This window comes from Mycteria americana, chromosome 20, assembly GCF_035582795.1.
Source record: "Mycteria americana isolate JAX WOST 10 ecotype Jacksonville Zoo and Gardens chromosome 20, USCA_MyAme_1.0, whole genome shotgun sequence".
In the NCBI taxonomy this organism is placed as follows: domain Eukaryota; kingdom Metazoa; phylum Chordata; class Aves; order Ciconiiformes; family Ciconiidae; genus Mycteria; species Mycteria americana.
Genome location: NC_134384.1, coordinates 7,305,054 through 7,326,405, shown reverse-complemented (window position 1 = coordinate 7,326,405; position 21,352 = coordinate 7,305,054). Strand labels below are relative to the sequence as shown.

At 43.7% G+C, this 21,352-nt stretch overlaps 1 protein-coding gene across 2 annotated transcripts; it reads left to right on the top strand.

The window, feature by feature from the left end:
* Positions 1–2,505: 2,505 nt before the first annotated feature.
* LOC142418939 (tubulin alpha-1C chain-like) lies at positions 2,506–13,019 on the top strand. Of its 2 annotated transcripts, none has more exons than XM_075521428.1 (5): positions 2,506–2,585; positions 6,883–7,105; positions 10,171–10,319; positions 11,695–12,375; positions 12,627–13,019. In XM_075521428.1, exons 1-5 carry the CDS (start codon positions 2,583–2,585, stop codon positions 12,918–12,920), a joined length of 1,350 nt encoding a protein of 449 aa, XP_075377543.1. In that variant the 5' UTR covers positions 2,506–2,582; the 3' UTR covers positions 12,921–13,019. The 2 variants fall into 2 exon arrangements, with proteins under 2 accessions (XP_075377543.1, XP_075377544.1); XM_075521429.1 differs by lacking the exon at positions 2,506–2,585 and adding an exon at positions 3,135–3,157.
* The last annotated feature ends 8,333 nt before the right edge of the window (positions 13,020–21,352 follow it).

The following is a 21,352-nucleotide window of genomic DNA, read 5'->3' as shown; positions in this document are numbered from 1 at the left end:
TCAGTCATGTGGTGCTGATACTTTTGTTTCCAACTGAGAAAAGCACGACAGATGATAAGAGAAGAAAAAAAAGAACATTTAACTACCTTATTTTTCCTCCAAAAAGAACAAAAGAAACTGAAGTATTGTAGCTATTTTCCTCTTTCATTTTCCATTAGCAATTGCTATGATGGCTTATGATCACTTCAGGTGTGATCCCTCCCATCTGAGTATGAACACCTACAACTGCAGATTTCAGTTCTGCCTGTCTCAGGCAACTAGAACTGTCCTGGTCTTCTTTACTAAACAGCTTCATTAAAGAGACTGTCTGAGCTAAAGGCACTTTGCAGCCAAGGTCATACCCCAGCGAAGTTAGGCTAAGCAATTAGCATCAAACAAAGGAGGTGAAAAAACAGAAAGACAAGTTCTTTCAGGTCTCAGAGCTGACTGGAGCATATTACCAGAGGTTAGCTGGAAAAGGGATGGAGGTTACTAGAAGTTTAATGTTGATTGGATTTTTCAAATATGTACCAGCTTGATAGCACTAAGCAAATAGTTTGTGCTTGTTGAGGATTAGATTACATAAAAGCAGAGAAGACTTATTTTTAGAAAACTAATTGCAAAGCTGTATGTACTCCCCTGATGTCAACTGGCATAGCCACCCAGCTCGTGGTTCAAAAAAAGGTTTCTGTTTCACACTCACAGTATGCTTATTGAACAGGAGCAGGAGGAACTAGATCCTTCTGAAGCTTGCTTCTTGATATAAGTACTTGTATGTGTGATCACTCCCAACCATCCCTCAAGCCCTAGTCAGCCTCCCTGTGGTGTGGAGACAGTCAAATTCTCTAAATACAGCCAGCTTAGGACTGTCTTATACCTTATCTGTTTTTCAGCCACGCATTACTTTTGGCATCATTCTTTGGAAAAACAAGTATATCAATATTGTGGTTTTTTCCCCTTCCTTCGTCTCTGTCCTTATCTCTCGATCCTCTGCTCCTTGCTTTCTGGAGGACTTTTGCCTTTCTTTTCTTTCAGTAATTCTGAGTGTGCACCCATGCAGGTTTCATTTCCACACCCTGTGTTGAAATGATCACAATGAAATTGAGAATAGCAATAGTAGCATCCTTAGCAGGCTTTAGTTACAATGCCCTTGAGATCAGGAGCAAGGGGGTTCATCACTTCCCATCACTTGTTCCAGCTGACTGTAGACCCAGCCTGACACGACTCCACCACACTCCCTTCAAAAGCATCACTTTTGTTTGGGTTGACCACAGGAATGGAAGTTTACACAGGAAGAGGAAAACATGATCTAGTCTGTTATTATTTAAAATGTTTCACATACCTATCCAGCCAGCAAAGACTTAGCTCTGCAGGGGGAGAAGCAATTTCCTGAAACTGATGCCTGTGCTTCCCTTGAAAGGATGGTGCTCCAGTTAACAAACTTGACACGCATACACTACCAGCAGCTGCTTTCCACCCAAGAAGCAAGTTTGGCAATCTTATTAATATTTCTGTTAATGTAACCCTCAGGACACACCACAGGGTTTTTACACTTCCCATCTAAACACCCAACTTAAACTGGGGCATTTAAACACCAAAGTTACTGATTTCAGGAGGATCTACATGGCTTTCCAGGTCTGGTCCTTTGGCTTTAAATCCTTTCCATTGTGTGACTCTTTATTCCAGTAATAGTTGGTACAAGCACTGCTTTGCTTGATGACGGTGCAATGGAGCTGTCTCTTCCCTCCTTGGAGGGAAAATACAAAAATTTGCTCACATCTCAGTCTTCTACCCTTAGAGTTGAGCACTCCCACAGAGCCTGCCTGCAGGACTGGAGGTCTTTGGGTGTTCATGCTGTGATCCAGGCCTCATACGGCCTGGCCGTTTCGCTGGCTGCTTTAACTGGGCTCTGTGCACCACCAGGCCCGGGAGCCCCTCGGGCAGAGGGCTGAGAGCAGCCCCCCAGCGCAGTCTGACCCCGGCCAGGGCTCCCCTGGGCTGAGCTCTCAACCCGCCGCCTGCCTCAGGCCTGTCCCGCCAGTACGAGCGCTGACCACCACAACAGCAGGCCCGGGCCCCTCAGGTGGGCAAAGCTGCTCTCCCCCTCTCGTTCTCCCCGCCGGCCACTGGCTCCGGGGACAGCGATCCCCCACCCCGCGCCCGCGCCGCCCGCCCAAGGGACCAGCGAAACCCGCAGCGGAGCCGGCGAGCGGCCAAGCCTGAGAGGGAGGCGCTGGCCTCCGTTGGCGGGAAGACTAAGCCCCGCCTCCTCCCCGACCCTGGTTACGAATCAACCAATAGCTAGCGCAGGAACGTGAAATTCATATCTGCGATCCAATGGCGCACAGCCGGGCGCATTGCACGCGGCCAGCGCCCGGCTCCGATTGGGAGAGCGGACGGTCTCGACGCGGAGACACCCAATAGTGCCGCGAGGAGGTTACGCCTCCGAGCGAGGCGTAGCCAATGAGCAAGGCGCGGGGAGCCAACCGCACCGCCCCCCCTCCCTCTATAAGGCGGGCCCGGGAAGGGCGGCCGCTTTCGAGGTGCTGCCCAGACCCGTTGCGCGTCTGCCGCTCCCAGCGCTGCCCGCCGCCGCCCGAGCCATGGTGAGCCGGGCGGTCGGGGGAGGGGGGCTCCCGACCGGGGAGCGGGGCTCCCGGCGCCGCTTCGCTCGCTGAGGCGGCGCGGGGGGGCGGGGCGGCCCCGCCTGTGCGCGGCGGGAGGCGCGGGTCCGCCCCGGCCTGCGGAGTCCGCGGCGGGGGGGGAGGAGGAGGAGGGGCGGGCGGGACGGGCCCCGCGCTGGACCGTGATCGCCGGCGGGCCCCGAGCCGCCCCGATGGGCCTTTGCCGTGCCGCGTCCCGGCGCGCGATCTCGTCCCAAAATGGTGGCGGCTCCTCCGAGAACATGGCGGCCCGCGGCGGGGCGGCTTTCCCCGGTGGTGGCAGGACCCTCGGCCCGTGGCGGCCGGCTCAGAGGTGGCGGCTCCCTCAGAGGTGACTCCGGCCCGGGCCCTTCGCAGCAGCGGGGAGCCGCGGCCCTGCCTGGGGCGGCCTCTCCGGCCCCGGGCGCAGCCAGTCCCAGGGGTCCGCGTCTCCCTGGGCCCCCGGAGCGGGAAGTGGTGGGGCGTCCAGCCCGCACACCGCGGTGAGGGGGTGAGCTGCTGGGGTGCTTTCACGGGTACCTGTTGAATATAAAAATGGGGGGGGGAACCTCCTTGGGGTTTGTGGGACCCGGAATGGCAGGGGAGGTCATCGCACTGGGTGTTTCTGGAGGTGCAGCTTGCTGCTTTTCTCCTGGTCTTTGCACCCGCTGGAGTCAGGTGCCAGCTGTGGTGTGAGGTGGTTTGGAGAGGTCAGGGAATGGGCTGATGGGGAGATTTCCTGAAGGACTTTGTGAGCCTGGCTGGGTAAAAAAGCTGAAGTGGAATGACCTTCTAAGTTAGGAGTCAGCCTTGAAAGGACATCTGAAAGGTATGATAATGGACTGGGACATCATGAAGAGGACAGAGATCATCTATTGAGCTGTGCAGCACAACAAGTGGGAGCTGTCAGTTGGAGTCTCTAGGGCAAGTACGAGGTCCTTCTCCATGTGGTGTTTGTCCTGTAGATCTCTCTTTGCAAAGAGATTGTGGATATCAGAAGGTTACATGGATTTAAAAAATGTAGCAGACTGCTTCTGTAGGGTTGTGAAAGCATAGGAAATATTTGTTGAACTGAAAATGGTTAGGAGACTATTGGAGGCATGTGCTGCTGTCCTTATCTTGTTCTTACCGTTCCATGGGGGGCTGTTCATGGTCACATTTTTTTAAATTAAACCAAATCAAGAATGTGAATGCAGTCCATCACCTCCGCAAAGGATGCAGTTGCTTTTGAGTTTTGTCCTAGGGAAACCATGTTCCTTGTTATGGTATGTTGTTGAACTTGGTCTGAGCTGGTACAGCTGTTCTCATGAAACTTGGCTTTCCATCAACTTCACACAGATGAAGCTGTACCTGAAATACTGTGCTGGAGAGTACAAGGGACCTAGAGCATGATCCGCCAGTGCAGCTGGAGAGAGGTGGGCTTCTTCAGCCTGGCAAAGAGTACAGTAAGGGGCCACCTAGTAGCAGTCTACAACTTTGACAACTATTGAAAGGGCAGTTACAGAAGACAAGGCAGTACTCTTGTACTGGAGTGCATCATATAGCAAAAGGAGACAGGTAATAGAGGCTGGAGAGGTTCAGGCTGGGCTGGGAAAATTCTCTGGGATTTTTCACTGAAACTGATTCTGTGCTTGAAAATAATGTAAGTGGGGAAGAGCATTTAGTGTTAATTACTTAAGGATTCTGTGTTCTGAGTTGTGGCTTGAATATAGCACTTAACAGTACTGTCTGTAGGACATATTTAAACTGAATTAACTATGAAGCTTCCATCAGTGATGTGTAAAGGCCCAGAATTGTAATGAGTGTGACAGTTATCTCTTGCCTGTCTTTACAACTTGGAGATTATACTTTCAAGGCTCAGATTTTGGTCTGTTCTTTAGTATTCTTGGTACTGCAAGACTTCTGCTGCCATGAAAAGGCTCTGCAGAGCAAAATAGGCAGTCTCTTAGTGTCTGACAAAGATTTGTGTTTCATTAAGTAGCCACATACTATTTAAAAGTACTTGGCAGAGTTGCAGGAAAGCAGTTGAAAGAGACCTCTCAAAGCAGGGCTAACAGTAGCACCAGGCCAGGTTTTTGTGACTGACTTTGTCTTGCCAAGTTTTGCAAACCTCCAAGGATGGAGATCCCTTCCCACCTCTCTGGTGACCTGTTCCAGGGCTGCACCACTCTGCTGGGGAAGCTTTTCCTAATGCCCAGCCCGAATCTCCCAGCCTCCTCCTAACATCTGACCTGAACCCTCCTGCAGAGTAGAGGGAAGGCTTCTTGGAGCCATGTGTCTCCTTTTGTAGCCTGGCACATTGTTTGCCTTATTGAGGATGAGAATGCACTGTTGAATGTTGAGGATGGTTTCTGTGGTAACCCCCAGGATCTTTTCAGCAGGGCTGCTTCTCAGTTAATTGCTTCTTTGTACTGATGCAGGGAATTACTCTGCCCCAAGTGCTGAACTTTGTACTTTGTCACAGTAAACATGCCACGTGTTTAAATGGCACCTGTAGGATCTGGTCTGTGGCTGTGTTGCCCAAGTTGTATTTTCAAAGACTTAAATTTTCTCTTTGGAACATGAATGATTGTTGTTGCTTTGTGTAGTTTGAAGTAGTGGTGCTAATTCATTTGGTGGTGGAAAGGGCATATCTGATGTCTTCCATGCATTCACCTCACTTGGGTGTGCTAGTCCCTACATACTTCCTTTCACTGACCTTCCCCAGCTGCTTAGGAGCTTCACTAACAAAGTGTGGATCACTGACAGGACCTCAATACAGGTGAGGATCCAGACTGAAGTGGTGGTATATTTCTACTCTTTCTCCTCTCACTGTAGCAAAGAGTTGCAGGCTGTCCTCCTGCTTTCCTGAAAGGATGATGTGGCCTAATTCATTGCCATGGGCTTCCCTGCAACAGTGCAGCCTTGGTGGGCTGCATGCGGAAGCTGCTTTTCCTGTTGTCCTATTTGCAGTGTGTAGGCTGGCTGTCCTCTACTGCTGCAGTACCTTGCCAAGCCCAGTGCTTTGGCCTGGAGAACACTGGAGTAGTGTGGCAGCAGCTTTGAGTAAGGCTGGTTGCAGAGATGTGGATTGCTTTTCTGGAAGCTGTATATCTGAATACACAGCTTGGATGGGGAGCTGAAAAACAACAGTTCTCAGCTGTTCAGTGCTGTGGTTGAACAGGTGATGGGTTTTTTAGCAAATATAGATTTTAATTTCTTGGGGTTCTGAAAGAAATTGAAGGACTGCGCTCCTACTTTCCTGCATTGACTGTTGATGTGGACTGGGCAGTTCCAATCTTGGTTATCCTGGAATTTCAGGAGACAAATTAATTGTATCATGCAATCATAGGGTCTGAACATAGCTAAATGTGACTGTTATTCAAAACTGTCCTCTATGCAGGCTCTTCTAGAATGTGTTTGACTCTGTCACTCAAAACCAGAAGTTAAATATAAAATGCCACAGATTAACTAGGAGTTTGGAGATGGTTCCATTGTGGTTTGGCTTTTACTATTCAAAACCCTATGCTGAAATATTAAGGAAGCTGGATTTATGCTCTGGACATCAAAGGCAGCTTGGGAATCCATAAATTGGTATGAATAGATCGTTTTGCTGACACGAACTATTTTCTATGTAGCTTAAATGTGGTAGAGTTTTGTCTAGTGCTAAGGAGTTTAGTACTTTGCATACAGCAGTGTGATGTGAGGCCTGATGTTCCGTATTTGTGAAGTGATACTAAGGGTTTTGTTAAGCAAATACTTTCTTACAGAATGGCAAAGTTCCCTAAAGTGATCAGGAGAATTTTTTTTCTAGGTATATTAAAATGGCCCTTGCAGAAGGTTTTGCTCCCTCTGGTGGCTGTGCTTATGTGGCTCCTGGGGCTGGAGTTCTGGGGGTGAAGTTTTTCTGGACACTTAGACCAGTGACAGGTGTAGTCATCAGTTTTTCTGAATATTCCGTGTTTGTTTTGAAGAGAAGAGTTGGCTGAAGTATTTGGAAGAGTTGATCAAACTCTTCTGTTTGGTTGAGGATAGGAACAAGGAGGAATGAGTTTGTAAAAAGGACAATGCCCCAAAGGGTCTTTCTAGGTGGAGGTGGATAATGACTGAAAGAGGCTTTTGTGTTCTGTTGTATTTTGTGCCAAATGCCCCTAACACCAAGACAATAAGGCCAATGTTTTAATAGCTTTGCAGTATGGGAGTTCAAGCTGTGTGTGCTGAATGTTTTCTAAACAAGGAAACTGCTGTTTCTGCTGAGTGATCCAACTTTTTTTCTCCACAGCGTGAGTGCATCTCAGTCCATGTTGGTCAAGCTGGTGTGCAGATTGGCAATGCATGCTGGGAGCTCTACTGCCTGGAGCATGGCATCCAGCCCAATGGTACCATGCCAAGCGATAAAACCATCGGTGGAGGTGATGATTCCTTTAACACATTCTTCAGTGAGACTGGTGCAGGAAAACATGTCCCTCGTGCTGTGTTTGTGGACCTTGAACCAGCAGTCATAGGTAAATACAGTGATCCTGTGCAAGGGACTGTAGAGCATGCTGTAGGATTTGATTTAACTTAACATGTTTTTTGACTAAGGGATCCAATTCTCTAGTCCTGCAAAATGCTTTGGGGCTTTAAATTTTTACTATGCAAAGCTTGCCTCATCCTCCTAGTGAAGGAAAATACCTGGCTTTATGTTCATTGAGACTGGCAAATGTGTGCTCTGGAGCTCTAAAGAATTTAAATATTACCTTTTGCCAGCCTGTGGAATTAAATGGGTCTTCTGAACATTCCTTATGCTTTTGCTATCCAAGGAACTAGTTATAACCTCTTGAAACAATATGGTATAATGTGTACAGCAGTCAATAGGAACCTTTTTAAAAGATGTGATATGTATCATTAAGCAGATTTCTTTTTGTACATTGGAATGTTTCCTGTGCTCTCCCAAAACAATCTTCTACTCTCTGTAGCTTGAATAGTGCTTGCAGAAATGAGTCTCAATCGCTAGCCTAAATTCAGGGACTTCCAAACATGCACTTCAACTTCCTGCTGCCTTATCTTTGAATAACCATCCACTCTTACCCTGAAAATCAGTTATATCCCAAGCTCTGGCAACACTGGCTCTTAGTGTTCTGATATCCCATGTTGTGATATGCCACATTCTGTGGCATTAGCTACACTGCCAGCCCAGTGTGAAGCTCCCCAGTTTCACAAGACCTGTGTTCCTTGTGTCATGAATCTTGTTTTTGCTCTTGCCAATGTGTGTGCCTGAAGTAATTCTGCTGGAGCTGGTTTTGTGGCTGTCTTGCCTTAAGTAGTGATTTGGGGTGCTCATAGAAGGGAACATGTGTTGCCTGTGCTTGTGTGGTTGCTGTGTTTATCTTTCTGCAATACAGAGAGTTGGGAAGGGGAGATGAGTGACTAGGCTTAGGCTACTCCTCTATACCCAAATCATGGGTCTCTTGTAACTTACGTTCCTTGTACACCCCCAAACCACTTTCTGTGGCTAATACAGTAGAATGAACTTCTGCAGGACAGCAGAAAGCTGTTGGGCAGGTCAAGGGTGGGAATGCTGGACTGATAACTTTGAAATGAGCCAAAACACCCTTGGCTGTACACTAATACCCCCAGGAGCTGTTGCAGGTCTGGCTTTCTGTTTTCTTGAGCCCCATGGCTGTTGCTGTTGCTTCCTCTGCTGCTGGCCAGGTGGTGGCTCTCAGCAACCAGAAAAGGCTGAGGAATGAGGTGAAGGAGAGCAGGTGGCAAAGCTCTTGCCTTGCTTCTGGGGGGTGAGTAGCTGGTGAGTCTTGGGACAAATGGTAAGAGGTAGTGTTCCAGCATTTGTTAATGATGCAAGTGCAGTGTGGGGAGATGGGCAGAAGGCTGTCTTATGAAATACTTGGTAATACTAAAAAAGTTAGGGGTTTGTGTTAAATCATGCCCCTTTCCGGGGCCTAGCCTTCTTTATTCCTGCCCTGCTTATTTGAAAATTGATCCAGTTTCCTGGGCAGGGTTAGCATGAGTCTTCCCATTCATGCAGCATGTCCCTCTGCACTGTGTTTATGAAAAAAAAATCTGTTGTGCATACAGCAGCTCTGTAGCTGCCATGTGTGTACACCAGGGATTTCTGGAGCTTCCAGATTGGTGCTGCTCTTAGTGAAAGCAGCAGGACTGCTGTACATGTACACCAGCTCTGGAGATGTGGTGGTAAAATCACATCAAATTTTCCACTAAGAAATAGGGCAGTAACATGTCTGGGAATTCAACACAAGTCTTTAAAAATCTACCCCAGATACTTAAACATGAAGGCTAGCACATCCAGGGGAAAGCGGAAAGCATGGTTTAGCTGTCCCCTAAACTCTAAATTCTTTATTCCAGCACACTTTCACAGTCAATGACTGATTCTCTTAATTCTTCAAGTTTTATTTCTTCCTCAGGACCATCTTGACTCGTTTCCCCTATCAGTTATGTTTTTCTTTAGGTTCTATATTTTTCCCCTTTACTGATACTTGTCCTTCACAACTTGGAGTGGTTATGCAGAAAATCTTAGAAATGTATGTATTTTGAATGGTAGACTTCTCCAAATTGTTTTTATTTTGGTGCAGCTTGGAAATACTTCAGAGTATTGGATTGCAAACTGCAGTGGTAGCTGGTCAGTCTAAATTGGTTCAAAGAGTAACTGTGTTTTTAAATCTTGAATTCTACTTACCTTTGTCTTGCTGGCTCTTTTTCAGATTAGAAAAGTATGCAAAGAGGCAACTTCATCTGTAGTTAATAAAGCTCTTTGCTTTCCACCTGATTTTAATTAAAGGAGGCAGTACTGCATTAGCATGCAACTCAAGAATGGCTTGAGCTAAACCAGTGACAAAGCTATGATGAGTGTCTTTGTACCTTTGTGGTAGGATAGAGCTTTAGCCTGCTAGATGTAAGTGCATATTTCTGATAACTAGTGGAGATAATAACTCTAAATTATTCTCCAAATCTGGAGCTGGTGGGGGATGCTGTGTATTCATTTGCACGGTTTCTTTATAACACAGCCATTTGCTGGAGCTTAACAGCTCAGTATTTGAATAACTGAATATCTCTACAAGAGCATCTCCTGTTCCTTTTGAACATTATTCTCTACCCTTGGCAGAAAGTACAATTAAGGGAAAGGAGGGGATGAGCAAGTGGTGTAGGCTCTGACTGCCCACAACTGCAGAAGCAATAAGGCAACATCCTGGAGAGCTTGGAAGATAAGGGGGAAAAGCAGTATTTCAGATGCTGATCTGCAAAGTGGGCCTTAACTTGTCTTTAAACTGGAAGAATGATTCTGCTGCTACAGTCCACTTTTAAATTGTTCTGGCAGGTCAAAAATTTAACCTTATGTGTAAAATGGGACAGTTTCTTAAGCAGGAACTTCATTTTTCTTGGGTATTCAACATTTAGACTGTACTAAGTATTGTCACCTACTGATGGGTAGAATTCAGGCTGCTTTTTATCTGTAAGGGTTTAGGTACCTTGTTCTGGATGCCCTCAGAAGTTTGAAAACCTGGTCTACGTAGAAAAGTTCTTATAAATAATATTAATCTTCTCTCCCCAGATGAAGTTAGGAATGGGACATACAAGCAACTCTTTCATCCTGAACAACTGATATCTGGTAAAGAAGATGCTGCAAATAACTATGCTCGAGGTCATTACACAGTTGGGAAAGAGATAATTGATCTAGTTCTAGAGCGTATCAGGAAACTGGTAAGACTTTTTCTTTGCTGAAGGCTCTTAAACATCTTTCTTTATCCGGTTTTACAGGATTTGGAAGTTAGGTTATCAAAAATACATAGGCCTATAAATTGTGCTTTAATTTATTCCATAGTAGGAGAATCTGTGGACTTAGTCTGCATCTGTTTTTATTCTTAGCCAGCTGAGAATGGTTGGATTATTCCTGTCAGATATGACTTTCAAGTGGCCTAAAATGCTGATGAGGTGCCCAAAACTTCATAGTTTCATGTTTGACTTCAGAAAGACAGGACTAAGAATTTTGATTTGCATAGTTCCTGCTGGAACAGGATTGGTCTCTGGCTGGGGTTCTTGCAAGGAAGTTTAAATAGGAGTTTTTCTTCTGTGGTTTAGACTTTCGTTTGCATTTCCTGCTGTTATAATTTCTGAATTCATTTTGTGGTAATAATAGTAGGAAAGGAATAAATATCAGTAAGTTGGGATGTCTCAGGCTCCCCAGTACTTTGATCATGTGGCAAACTTATGAAGATGTCAGCTTAGAAGGTTAGAGTGCCTTTTTTAGGGCTGCTAAGCATGTACTTTACCAAATCTGTGTCACAAAGGTAAGGAATTCTCATTGCACAAAAAAATCCAGAGTATACCTCTGGTGCTTTAATATGGAATGCTAAATGAGTCTTACTGAAAAGTACACCTTTTGCAGATCAAAACTGGTATTATTCTCAACACTTGGCTGCCACCACCTCTAATTAAAGCTAAGATAAGTTTGCAGCAGGCTGTACTTTGACCTGAAAAATATGGTTGCAATTTCTTTTTACAAGCTGTTGGAAGTCCCTGACAGTCCTGGGAATCAAGTGAAGCATCATGGGGCACTTCTTTGAGGACAAGGCAGTCTAATTTCTTCATCTGAGACGACTAAGCTGGAATGGCAGTGTAATACATTGACAGCTCACTTCCCTGAACTGAGTTACATGCTTGCAACTCTTAAAGGATTATACCCATAGTTCTGGTACAGGGGATTGCTCCATTTTTGTGCAGGCAGAGAAGGTCAAATCAGTGTAAGGGGTAGATGGTCTGTAGTTCTTTGAATATTGTTGCTTTTCTTGGTCATTGTTAATGGCCTTGGCCTGAGAATTGGGTGTAGGGGAAGTTTTCAGGTAGTAATTTGAAGTGGAGAGGTCACCCTCCAATATGTGGGGGGTGTAAAATAGCCAAGAATACAATTTTTTATGGGGCAGTTCCTTGATTATAGCTGGATGAACCAAATTCAATATTACTTCCCTGAAGCTTGAACAGTTGGTATGTGTCAGAATTCAGAGTTGTCTTTCTTGAGCTTGTTTGGGGATTCTTAATGTCCACACAATTGCTTTAACACATGTATTTTCTCTTTCAGTCTGATCAATGCACTGGCTTGCAGGGTTTCCTGATTTTCCACAGCTTTGGGGGAGGCACTGGCTCAGGCTTTACTTCTCTGCTGATGGAGCGCCTGTCAGTTGACTATGGGAAAAAGTCAAAATTGGAATTTGCCATCTACCCTGCACCACAGGTCTCGACAGCTGTTGTTGAGCCGTACAACTCCATCCTGACTACCCACACCACTCTGGAGCATTCTGACTGTGCCTTTATGGTTGACAATGAGGCCATCTATGACATTTGCCGTAGGAACCTGGACATTGAACGCCCAACCTACACCAATCTCAATCGCCTCATTGGTCAGATAGTCTCTTCCATTACTGCTTCCCTCAGATTCGATGGTGCCTTAAACGTGGATCTTACTGAATTTCAAACTAACTTGGTGCCTTACCCTCGTATCCACTTCCCATTGGTAACATATTCCCCAATTATTTCGGCAGAGAAAGCCTATCATGAGCAACTCTCTGTGTCTGAGATAACCAATGCTTGCTTTGAGCCATCCAATCAGATGGTGAAGTGTGACCCTCGCCATGGCAAGTACATGGCCTGTTGTATGCTGTATCGTGGGGATGTTGTCCCCAAGGATGTCAACGCTGCTATTGCTGCTATCAAAACCAAGCGCACAATCCAGTTCGTGGACTGGTGCCCTACTGGTTTTAAGGCAAGTCTCAGTTACATCATGATTTTTTTTAAGACTTCTCATTCACTGTCACAGGCTTATGGAGTGTATTTTTTGATTGAGATGTTCTGTAGGTACCTGGTTTCCATTTTGAGAGATGGAGATGTAAGTTCTTATACAGAGCTGTTTTCTCAGGAGTGAAACATTTCATTCAACTACTGTCTGACTTCTTTGATTATAGTCACTGTCAAATGCTACAAAGAAATTCATGGTCTCTTCTGCTTTTCACATAGGTTGGCATCAATTACCAGCCACCAACGGTGGTTCCTGGTGGTGACCTAGCCAAAGTCCAGCGGGCAGTGTGCATGCTGAGCAACACTACAGCCATTGCTGAGGCATGGGCTCGTCTAGACCACAAGTTTGATCTGATGTATGCCAAACGTGCCTTTGTTCACTGGTATGTTGGAGAAGGGATGGAGGAGGGGGAGTTCTCAGAGGCTCGGGAAGATTTGGCTGCACTTGAGAAAGATTATGAAGAAGTGGGCACAGACTCAATGGATGGAGAAGATGAAGGTGAAGAATATTAAATACAACAAAAGTGAATTGCAAGTCTTTGCCATTTTACTGCCTCTTCAGTAGTGGTGTAAATCATGTTAAATAATCAGAATAAACTTCTTTAATCAAGACATTTGGTAGTGTCCAAACACTATGTACATTTGTTAACTATATGCAAGTAGTCCAGGAGATTTCTTTCTGAGAAAGATAGCTGAATAAAATAATCATGCTGTGGTTAGATGAGTTCTTGTCCTTAAGGCATTGCTATTTGAAGAGCTAATAGTGCATATTTTCTAGAACACAAGACTAGAATGTGCTTGAGCTTTTGCTGGAAGGATGAGTTGGCTACATTTTTTCAAGGCTCTAAAGCTGGTGTCATGAGGCAACAGGAACTAACCTTGTATTACCCTTAAGAAAAGATGTAACACCTTTAAAACCAAAGGCTATTTGAGTTAGTTTTCTCCTGTACTTAGACTAGCATGGGCCAGTAACTTAGATGCTGTAACCTGGAAGGGGAAGAGATATCCAGAAAGGGTGTGCCCGTAGCATGAGGAACCTGCCATGTCTCTGTCAGAACCTGTGTGGTTGTTGCCCTGGTGTTGCTTTGTCCTCCCATGGAAGGAACTGCAGTCCCTGCCTGCCAGCTTTCTGTGGAGTCAGCCTTTTGCCTGAAGCTGTCTGGAGCAAAATCTCAGGGTTAGCTGGCCAGGGTTAAACACTGGTTTTCCCGAAAACTAATTCTTTTGCAGAAGTCATTAGTCCATGGGTTCAGATACGCAAATTACCATCCTTCTGCCTTCCATGTAAGCTGATGTAACAGGAGAGGATTTGGCTAATCAGGTTATCTTCAGATGTGGACAGCCTCTGTCTGAAACCTTCTACATGGTCTGAGTGAGGGCTTGGGGACACAGGGCAGTGATCCACAAGCCACATAACCTGACTATTTCCAAGCCTGTGTTGGAGTTGGGTGACTGAGGAATCTCTCCCACAGAAGTAGCAAAGATGAAAGACAAATATGTTATGATGATTGAATACTGAATGTGATTATAGGACACCAAAGTCTGACTCCAAGACTAGATTTGAGCTGGAGATTTCTTCCCTGTCCTACTTCAACTGTATTTATATTCCTTCTGATTTAATAGTGGAGCATGATTCAGGCCAAGCCTCGAAGCCTGTGTTAGGTGATGGAGATGCACACACCTGCTTAGCAGGAGGCTTAGCTGTGGTATGAAAAGTGCCTTAACTTCCTTCTGGATGGGAAACTTACAGTACTTGGGTAATGCTTCAGTATTTGACATCAACTCATAAAGTGGGAATCTTTCCCTAACCTCAGTTTTAACTGACTTGGGTGTGCTTATACTACTAGATGGGGGTATCACTTTTAATTTAGATTAACAGGCTGCTGCTGTTGATCGAAGGTCTAACAGAATAGCCTGGTCTGCAAGGGCCGACCTGTAATTTGCTTAGGCTGAAAACTTGTCCTGAATTACTATGTTGTTTGTGTTCTTGCAGCCATTGGGTTGAGTCAATCTGATTTGAAATTAATCTAACTTATTGGAGATGGAAGTTACCAATTTTATACAGATGGAAGAACAATCTTCAGGCTTTATAACCTAGATGAGCACCTCAGACTGTCTTGTCAGCCATGGTCTTGTGCAGAATATACAGATGCTCTGTAAATCATACCTCCTGCCATTTGGCATAGCTGGGCATGTCCGAAGTTTCAGTGAGTTTCTCATTTGCTTTTGCTTGAGTTTTTATGTTCTAGGGTAGATGTAAGTGTAGAGAATTTCAAATCCTGTTGACTAGCTTATTTTCCTACTTACTGGATGATTAAGCAAATGTGCTAGGCATAACCCAAGAGACCGTCGCATTCATTGCAAGTCAGATCGACTTCATTTCAGTGCATGCATTCAGATCTGTAATGGCAGTGCCCACAAGAGGAATATGCAAAGGAGTGTTTCATGCCTTGCAGGTGTCTAGATCTTTGGTGTGAAACTTTGTACTACTGGCAGATCATGAAGAATGCTGTGTGGCTGCAAGTGCTGGCACCATAATTTCCTTTAAAAGTTCTGTGTATCAGAGGTTGTGTAGGAGTGGATTTCTGAACTGGCCTTCAGTGTGATCTTTTAGCAATGATTTGGCTCTTCTATCTGGGATTCTTTCTTTCATTATTTCAGGCTGGCACGCCCTGTTTCCTGCTGATACTGTCTAGTTTTTCACTGTACATGTGGATTACCCTTATTTAGAACATTGCTTATGTGATGGGAATTGGTTTGCAGTGTGTCAAAATGCTTTATCTGGGCATGTACAATGATGAGTCTGTGCAGGACACAGCACTCTAGCATCCTTGTAAAAGGCTTGTGCATATTGAATGCTGAGCACTTTGTAAAACCGGGACTGACTAGGGAATCTCATTCCATGTAGGCATTAGATTTGAGGTGCATTATGCTTTTAATTTTTAAAAATAACGTGATGCTACTTTGAAAAGATGGTACGCTGAAACATGACAAGCATCCACTGGTGGAAGGTCTGACAAGATGCTATGTCACTTGTTAGCCATTAGACTGATGCTGAAAATACATTATACATTCTCAGCCTACATCATACTCACATTTTCTTTATATTAGTATTAAGAAACACTGTTGCATTAGCTAGTGGGCAGTTAGCTCTCAGCATAGGCATCTGCATAGTGAGCTAAGATAGTCTTTTTCTCAGATAAGAAGCCAAGATAATTACAGCAGGAAAATCCTGCTAAAACTGCTCTTGCTTCAGCTAGCTGCAGAAATCCTTAAACATGTTATAATTACTAGCTGTATGGTTGAATTAACAAATGGGTGGTTCATCTGTTTCCTGAAATGTAGAGGAGATCCTACACTAAATTAAAATTTGAGTGTAAGAATGAATACCTGAAACTTGCAGAGGTTAAGATTAGCTGTCACTTAAAAGAAAATGCTTTCTTTGCACTCTGAAAGCCTTTGTTTAATTCTAAACTTCAAATGCATGTTTTCTTTGGTAAGAAATCCCCATACTTCTGCTTTGAACAGTCATGTGCGTGTTTGCACTGGCAGAAGTGCAGGCATTATCTTGTGGTAACTAAATATACCTTTACCTGTGTGGTGACACAGCTTTCTCCAGTATTGAGATTGGCAATTAATAGCTATCACCTGATACAGAATAACTTCTATGACTCATTAAGTGGAGGAGGAGGAAGTGAGCTAGAGCCCATGGTGGATTGCTGTGAACTTTGTTGTAAATTACTGGTCTTATCTCTAAGATCTGTTCTAAGATAGTGCTGGTGCTGTTCCAGGGGAATGCAGTGCAGCAGAATTTGATTTCTACCCACTCTGCCTTCTGAATAAGCAATATGAATAGCTTTTAATGTGTTAATGTCTATATTATATATATAATTATGTACATTTCTAATTTCTATAGTAAGCATGCCACAGTGTAATTGCATGATAAAAATCTCTGGTTTAGCTTTATGGACAGTATAGGTAACATAAGCTTACAACTGCACATGCTGCCACCTTCTTCTACAGAGCAAATTTTTCTCAAATAAAATTCAGAAAGGGCTTTTCTGCCTCAGATACTTTGAACCCTGTCAGATAACATTCACCCTAGAAGCCTGTTGCTGAAAAGTATGAACTTGTTTAGGAGAGCATAGCTCTTTGGAGTTAGAACTGGTGAGTGAGACTTTAATTGAAAGTGAATAAGTAAAGAAACAATAGGGTGAGTCCATTATTCTGGTGGAGAAAGAGGTAAGATTGCAAATTATGCTGTTCTTGGCAGTGTTTTAGGAAAATACAAAGCATTATCTGAAAAAAATGGATAATATGACTTGGTATTAAAGATTCTCTGGCTTTACCTTCTGCCTTTCTCCACAGTGTAATGGAGGGGAGTCAGAGAATGTCTCATGGGCAGTTTAGAGGGATTTCTTGTGAAAATTTTGAGGAACTAGTAAAAAAGCTAAGGGAATAGCAGTGTCAATTCATTACTTTGTCAATATGCTGCTATAAATGTGCATGTAGTTTTTGATTGCCTTGTCCCAAGCCTTCAGTCTTGTTAGGCCTTCTGTTGACATACTGCTTCCACTCTGACAAATTCTCTAAGATGAGGCAGATGTGCTTGACTTCTGTGCTTTTCAGTCAAATCTGCATGAATGTTGTAACAGTGGAGATCTTGACAGCTGAAATACAATGCTGCTAGGGTGCTACCCCATGCCATTCTCTTCTGATGTTTTGAAATGCCTGTATTTCTGCCAAATAAAACTTTGTTTGCCTTTGCACAAGGTCATGTTTTCCTTTATGTAGGAGATGCTTCACAGAAGTAAAACTGCAGTTATCACTATTTATAATGCAGAGCTATTTTAATGTAATGGGATGGCTTTTTCACTTTCCTTGCTAAAGTATTGTAACAACCGAAGATTCAGATTATTTTGCAGATTTTTCAGCCAATGCTTTTATACCTTTTAATTCATTTATTTTACAAGCCTTAAAAGTTTTGGAGGAAAAATCAGCTAGGGTATTAAATGTAGATACCATATCTTGTATAGGAACTGTGAATTACCAGAGGTGGGAAGGTACAGGGGAAATGTAATTGAGGCTCCTGTCAGGAATAAGATACTGGATTAGGTGACTCCTGATCTCACCAGTTCTGACATGAAGTTTATAAGGAATTACTTCAAAATAAAAGATGTTTTTGATTTGAACTCTGAAAACAGGGACTGGTCTTATAAACAAATTCAGCAGCAAAGAGCTGAAGAACAATTTTCCATCATATTGCAGAACTCCACTGGAAGTGCTGTAGGGATTTTCTGTGTGTATTGGCAAGGTGATAATGATTGATCCCATCCTTCTGTTTTGGTCTGAACTAGAGGGAGGACTAACTATGTAACTTCTAGACTGTGCAAAGATTTTGATCTAAAGATTTCTTCTAAAAGTTGGGCAAGAGGATTAAAGGTTTGTAGTCTCAGCTGACTGTTATTGGAGAGAAGGAATGAGAGCATGATGAAGTGGGAGAAACTACATTGCTCTGAAGGTATTGTAGGTGCTGGCTGAGAAGTACCAGAAGACTAAATAAAAAATGAAAAAAGGGTAAGAGTTGCATGAAGAGTGGTGCCTTCTGCGGAGCTTTTCAGTGAACTGAGTCAGTCAAAACCCAGTCTCATCATCTTTCTGATGCCGTGTGCCTGTCCGTTGGCTTTCTGAAGACCCTGCTTTCCATGGCCAGCTACATGTGACATAAAATGTTAACTTGTTTAAAGATATTCTTAGTTCTTGTGATACTGTCCTGTTTCCTCAGTGATTTGTAAAACTTCCAGTCACTTTTCAGGAGTATGTTTCACAGTTTCTCTGCAGCATTGTTTTGGTTTCCCTGGGCTGTGTCAAGAGCTTGGAGTACTTGGGCACAAAAAGTTAGTCATCTTTTCAAATGCTTACTAGAAAACAACAGCTGTAAATACCAAGTGTGAGGGTCTAGAAAACATTCCAGAAACCTTCAGGAAATACTTTTTGCTAATATTTAATACAGATAGTTAGAAATGCAGGATGACTTAGGAACTCTGAAGTGAATTACTCTTTCTGAGAAAGAAAGGAAGTGCATCTCGATGCCTTTAAAATGCAGTACTCCAGCCCCCTAGATGAGCTCAGTTCTGCTTTAAGGTCTACCCCAGGCTTCCTATGTGACACCAGTAAGTGTTTGTGTGAGTGGTCTCTCAATTTTGGCCCAATGTGTGCAACAGTATGTTACATCAACTGCAAAATTGAGCGGTTTTTGAGGCTGCAGAAACAGCAAGGGTTTAAGCCTTTCTTTGTGGGTTTCAAAAAGTGGGAAGGGAGTTCTGATCATAGGCAGGAATATTTAAATTCACTTTATAAGATCGGGACTGGAGATCAGATGGTCATGGAGAAGATGAAAAAAAATTCCAGGACAACTTTACAGGCTTGAGTTTCTCTCCATATGGCTACAATCAGAGCTCTAGAAAGGCTGTCCCAAATGTGTTGCATTAATACTGGTTAGGCATTTCTCCCACTTCAGCTTTGTTACCTTTTGGAGGTGATGGGTGATGTTTAACTGCTATTACACTGTGGTGAGGGCCTGTTTACAACTCTGCCTAAAGAGCTGCAGTTCTTTTATCCCTAAATATTTTAGGATTGAAATGGTGAGATGCTATTGCTGGTCTCTATTTGCATACTGCTACTTAAAGGCCAGTCAGCTTTGCTACTCAGGCAGTTCATTGAACAGAGATCAGTGATGGAGATACTTGGGCAGTTCATAACTCTCCCAAACTCTGTCCCTTATGTTTGGTGGGTAAGATTCATTTTTCCAAACTTTATACCTGAAAGTGGGTTACCTATAGTCTGAGCTAGGTGCACTAGGATTCTTTTGCAATATCAAGGGGATTAGGGGAAAGAAGATAATGGGAACAGTGGGCTTTTCTTGTCCATTCCAGGTGGTAAAGTTAGAATTAAGTGAATTTCCTGTTGAAGGCCTAAGGTGTCAAGTCCAGAACTACGCATTTTAACTTCTAGAGACTTGAACTGGGACAAATTCCTCTGTCCAAAATGGCTCAAACTTTCTGAGAATCTGTTCCTACCCTGCACTTTTAATCTGTTGTTTCTGTGAATTTTTCTGAGACAATAACCTCTATGAGGTTACTGGCTATCAATGTTCAAGTTCCTTTTTCAGAGATGGCTGCTGTGAGTGGCTTGTTGCAGTGTTTCAAAGTAGGGATGAATTCCAAGCAGTGTTCTCCAAGAAGGCTGCCAAAACCTTACGCATCTTCATGTTACTTCTTTTGTTAGAGCTCTATGGCTACAACTGTCAAATGCATTTCATAGTCTTACATCATTACCACTTGCAAAAGCTACTTTTCAGTTGGTTATACTGAGAGTAGAGATCTTTGTGGCTTTTCAGTTATTTCAAAATCCAGTTTGTAGAACCTGCCTTGGGTGAATGCTGCTGGTATGCATTGTTTCAAAGAGATGCTAATGTACCATTTTGAGCTTGGCATTGCTTTCCAGCAGTTCTGGAGTTGATCTTGTGCAATTCTGCACAAGTTGTCAAAGCTGTGTCCCATGCGGAGTTACTTTCAGTTTTATGTCTGTAGCTGCTGTTAAACCAGCTTAACTGTTGGCTATTGCTATCGCAGTCCTCAGTCTCTTCTCACCCATACAATCATGTTTTTGCTTTTGCGCTGCCTCTGGCACTCAGCTTTGTGTTAAATTGGCAAGAAAACTTATCCCTTGTTGGGGGAAGAAGGGCATAGTTTTCTTTTGCTGTCATGAACTAAGATGGCTCAGTGTAGGATCTGGGTGCTGGAGCGGGGATCAGGGAAGTGTGAGGTACCATGGGTCAGCTACAGCTGCTTTCGCACCACAGGCTTGACTGTTTTCTGCTGACTGGGACAAAATAGTTTCTGCCTTTGTTCTTCACAACTTATATGGAGTGTTTATGTGGAAGGCAAAAACATGTGCATGTATGTATGGAAGTGTCCCAGTCACGTCTCGGAGCACATTATACAACAGTTTCTGCCATTGTCCACAAATGCTTTTGAAAATGGTGTTAATGTCTTGCAGTAAGCACATATGGCACCCAGAAATGGAGGGTTTCCTTTTCTCTGACTTCCCCCATAATTCAGGCAACAGTTACTGGCAGTTCCATGCAAAGTACTCTTCTGTTCCTTGTTTTACTTTTTGCTGTGTTTAGTGTTTATCTTCCTCTCTCTGTTTTCAAATTCTGTGTCTGTTTCTTTACTTGTTCACTGCTGTTGCAGATATCAACAGTGTGTTTTAAGTTCCAGCTTTGTCTATTACAGCATATGTGCAGTGGCTTCATTATTTTCACTGCCTACAAGTATTTTAATGTCTAGTAAGTGTCTGCATGTGTTAGATTTGCCTGATGAGGCTGAGTGGGGTGGCTTGACTGCATATTGATTTAGACCCTGTTTACTTTTGATTAGATGTATTAAATACTCATACATGTTTATTGCAGACACTTCTCTACAGCACCTATGTGCTGATACACCCATTTTTTGCTAATTGTAGGTGCTGGCAGATCAAGAGCAATCCTTACTGTTGTACTTGTGGTCACTAGAAAACTTTTCTTGTTCAGTCTTGTACTTCCTTGTGAAAGATGCTCTAAATTCTCTGGGAGATTTTGAAATGTTTATATCGTCTTCATCAGATGTGTGTGGTTCCAGATATGAATGCAATAAGCCAGGCTTCCTTTGCAAAAATCCCTCAGAACGTGGTGCATTCTGAGGGCCTGATTGCTGTTTATTTTGGTAGTTTATTGACTGTAGAGGTCCTAAGTTCTTTCCATTGCCAGGTTGCTTAATCATATCCTTTCCCTTTTGAATGCCTTCTGGCTCCCCAGCTGGTTTTAAACCTGCATGCCATCTACCAGATTCTGTTATCAGTCTACTTTGTATGATTCATGTGGTTTCTTACCACCTTTGCTT